Here is a 3,336-nt window from a genome sequence, read left to right as displayed (position 1 = left end):
TCACTCCCTGTTGACCCACACTCACTCTTGTTGACCCACACTCATTCCCTGTTGACCCTCACTCAGTCCCTGTTGACCCACACTCACTCTCTGTTAACTCACACTCTCTCTGTGTTGACCCACACACATTCCCTGTTGACCCCCATTCACTCCCTGTTGACCCACACTCACTCCCTGTTGACCCACACTCATTCCCCGTTGACCCACACTCATTCCCCATTGACTCACATTCTCTCTGTTGATCCACATGCACTCCCTGTTAACCCACACTCACTGTCTGTTGACTCACTCTCTCTGTTGACCCACACTCACTCTGTGGTAAAAACAATGACTGCAGATGCTGGAAACCTTCTTCTGGATCAGTGGATTGCTGTGCTCTTCCAGCACCACACTCACTCTGTGTTGACCCACACTCTCTCTGTTGACCCACACACACTCATTCCCTGTTGACCCACACTCATTCCCTGTTGACCTACACTCACTGTGTTGACCCACAGTGTCTGCTAACTCCTACACATTACTCTCTGTTGACCCACACGCGCTCACTGCTGCCTCACTCTTAATCACTGTTATTGACTATTTGCTCTGTTAGACGCTCTGTAGCTCAGCGGTTACATGCACTGGTCTTGTAAGCTAGTGGTGTGTTCAAATCTCACAGGGGCCTGTTTTCATGTACCTCTGTTGCCAAACCCCCCCACTCAGATTCAACACGATGACGTTGCCAAGGGCTTATGAATGGATGTCTGAAACAATAGGGTCATTACCCTGAAGTGACAGACACCTGACCCTGACTTTCTGGGGGAAGGGTCACCAGACTCGAAACCTGAACTCTGATTTCTCGTCTCAGACCTGCTGAGCTTTTACGGTGACTCAGCGGTTAGTGCCACTGCCTCCCAGCGCCAGGGATTCGGGTTCGATTCCCGCCTCGGGCAACTGTCGGTGTGGAGTTTGCACATTCTCCCCCCATGTCTGCGTGGGGTTTCCTCCGGGTGCTCCAGTTTCCTCACATAGTCTGAAGATGTGTAGGTTAGGGTGGATTGGCCATGCTAAATTGTCCCATAGTGCCCAGGGATGTGCAGGTTAGGGTGGATTGGCCGTGCTAAATTGCCCAAAGTGTTAAATGCATTAGTCAGGGGTAAATACAGGGTGGGTTATACTTTGGAGGGTCGGTGTGGACTTGTTGAGCCAAAGGGCCTGTTTGCATACTGAGGGGGATCTGATCATACTCATTATTATTCCATGCTGACCTGATTCTGTACTTTGCAGGGTGAGCTGGTGTCAATGGGAGTCATCTCAAATGGAAATAGCTACGGAGTTCCTGAGCAGCTTATTTACTCTTTTCCAGTAACTGTAAAGGTACTTTCAACACAGTCAGACACTGAAGTTCACAATCCAGACTAACACTCCGAGGGCCATTTTGACTGACCACCGCACTGTCAGAGGGACAGTACTGAGGGAGTGCCGCACTGTCGGAGGGTCAGTGCTGAGGGAGTGCCGCACTGTCGGAGGGTCAGTACTGAGGGAGTGCCGCCCTGTCGGAGGGTCAGTACTGAGGGAGCGCTGCACTCGGTCTCTGGGTGCTCAGACCAGCATTTGTTACCTGTCCGTACATGCCTTTGAAATTGTGTGTCTTGTTTGGCCATTTCGGAGGTCGGGTAAGAAGCGACTTGACTGTTAAAGTCTGTGGAGCTACCACCATGTGAAAGGCCGTGTAGCAAAGCACAGTGTTCGAATTCAGCACTGGCCAATTCATCCCAATCTCCTTCTGCTGCCGGAGCAGGAATAACTGGGAGGCAGGCATGACTGTGAAGCCCTGAGGCTGCCGGTGGAATGGGTACTTGAGTTCGGTTGCTCAGCCATAGCGATTCGCGGGCCCAGTGTCCGACACCGTCTACTCATGGATCATCTCTGTTTCCAGGATGGAAGATGGCAGATCGTTGCTGGCCTGAGGGTTTCCGAGGTCTGCCGACTGAGGATGGCCCAGTCAGCTCAGGAGCTGCTGGAGGAGCGGAAGAGTGCCCTGAGAGCGCTGGCATGGAGTAAGTCCCGGTCCCTAAGTTGCCTGACCCCCCCCCTCGACCGCTCCAAGGGGAAACGGCAGCATAGATCAAAAGGAGGCTGACATCCTGATAGCCCTGACCCGAGACAGTGAGGGTTATTCCCCCTCTGATCTCTGTGTGACAGCAAAATGGTCTCCAGTGGCTTCACCCTGCAGTTTCTTTGTAACAGAAATAGGCCGGGTTTGTGTGGAAACACAGTTTACAACACTGGCCATACACAGTTTGAATGTTTCTCAAAGAAATCAGAGAATCCCCACGGTGGGGAAACAGGAACTTCAATCCAATAAGTCCATACCGACCTTCCAAAAAGTAAACCTCCCCTGACCTATTACCCCTGACTAATGCACCTAGCCTGCACATCCCTGGTCACTATGGGACAATTTAGCACGGCCAATCCACCCTAACCTGCACATCTTTGGACTGTGGGAGGAAACCGGAGCACCCGGAGGAACCCCCACACAGACACGGGGAGAACGTGCAAACTGCACACAGTCGCCTGAGGGTGGGATTGAACCCGGGTCCCTCGCGCCCTGCCAGCCCAGTGTCCCCGTGCTTCCAGTCCCTGTTCTAGACGTGGGTGTCATGGACAGTATAGAGGAACCTTTGCTGTGCATCGAACTCTCTCCTGGGTGGTTGAAATTGAAATGAAGTCCCATCAAGAATGCGATAAAAACCTGACGCAGTTTGTGACTGGAATCCTCTTCTGATTGCAGGTAACCTCTGAGAGCTTCGTCTGAGACCCGTCACATTGACCGGAGGATTGATACGCTGGTGGGAGACACTGCTAATTCTGTTCACCATCTCCCACTTGCTCTGCCCTCACCTCGTCCTGCTAGCTCGGCAATGGCTTCTATTCACTGGGAGGACATGGCGGTCCCTGGGCAGTGAGCATTTCTTGCCTATTCCTGGTTGTCCTGGAGAAGGTGGTGGTGGAGAGCTGCCTTCTGGAACCGCTGCGATCGACCCACAGTACAGATTCTGACCCAGCCACAGGGACGTGAGACCTAAAACAGCCCCAGTAGGAATCACCATGATGTTCAGTCCAAAGGCACTGTGTCTAACTGTGGAGCTGCAGGCTCATGTTCCTCAGAACAAGCGTCAGGAGCTGCCTGGCACAAGTGACAGTGTTTGGATGCACAACAGACAGACAATTAGGATCACTTCAGACTCTGGTGAGATGCAGATGCATTCCTCCTCCTTTAAACCCCCCCCACAATCTCTCACTCTCTCTCTCTTTCACACACACACACACACACACACACACACACACACACAC

At 52.4% G+C, this 3,336-nt stretch overlaps 1 protein-coding gene across 1 annotated transcript in view; it reads left to right on the top strand.

The window, feature by feature from the left end:
* LOC122543869 (malate dehydrogenase, cytoplasmic-like) overlaps positions 1–3,330 on the top strand; it is an 8,814-nt gene extending 5,484 nt beyond the window's left edge. The window contains exons 4-6 of the mRNA XM_043682724.1: positions 1,267–1,356; positions 1,919–2,039; positions 2,774–3,330. Of these exons, the coding sequence (XP_043538659.1) occupies positions 1,267–1,356; positions 1,919–2,039; positions 2,774–2,784 (222 nt within the window). The 3' untranslated portion in view covers positions 2,785–3,330. The remainder of the gene's footprint in view (positions 1–1,266; positions 1,357–1,918; positions 2,040–2,773) is intronic.
* Positions 3,331–3,336: the final 6 nt, after the last annotated feature.

The sequence above is a fragment of the Chiloscyllium plagiosum genome, chromosome 45, assembly GCF_004010195.1.
Source record: "Chiloscyllium plagiosum isolate BGI_BamShark_2017 chromosome 45, ASM401019v2, whole genome shotgun sequence".
In the NCBI taxonomy this organism is placed as follows: domain Eukaryota; kingdom Metazoa; phylum Chordata; class Chondrichthyes; order Orectolobiformes; family Hemiscylliidae; genus Chiloscyllium; species Chiloscyllium plagiosum.
This window is presented reverse-complemented; position numbering and strand designations above follow the sequence as displayed.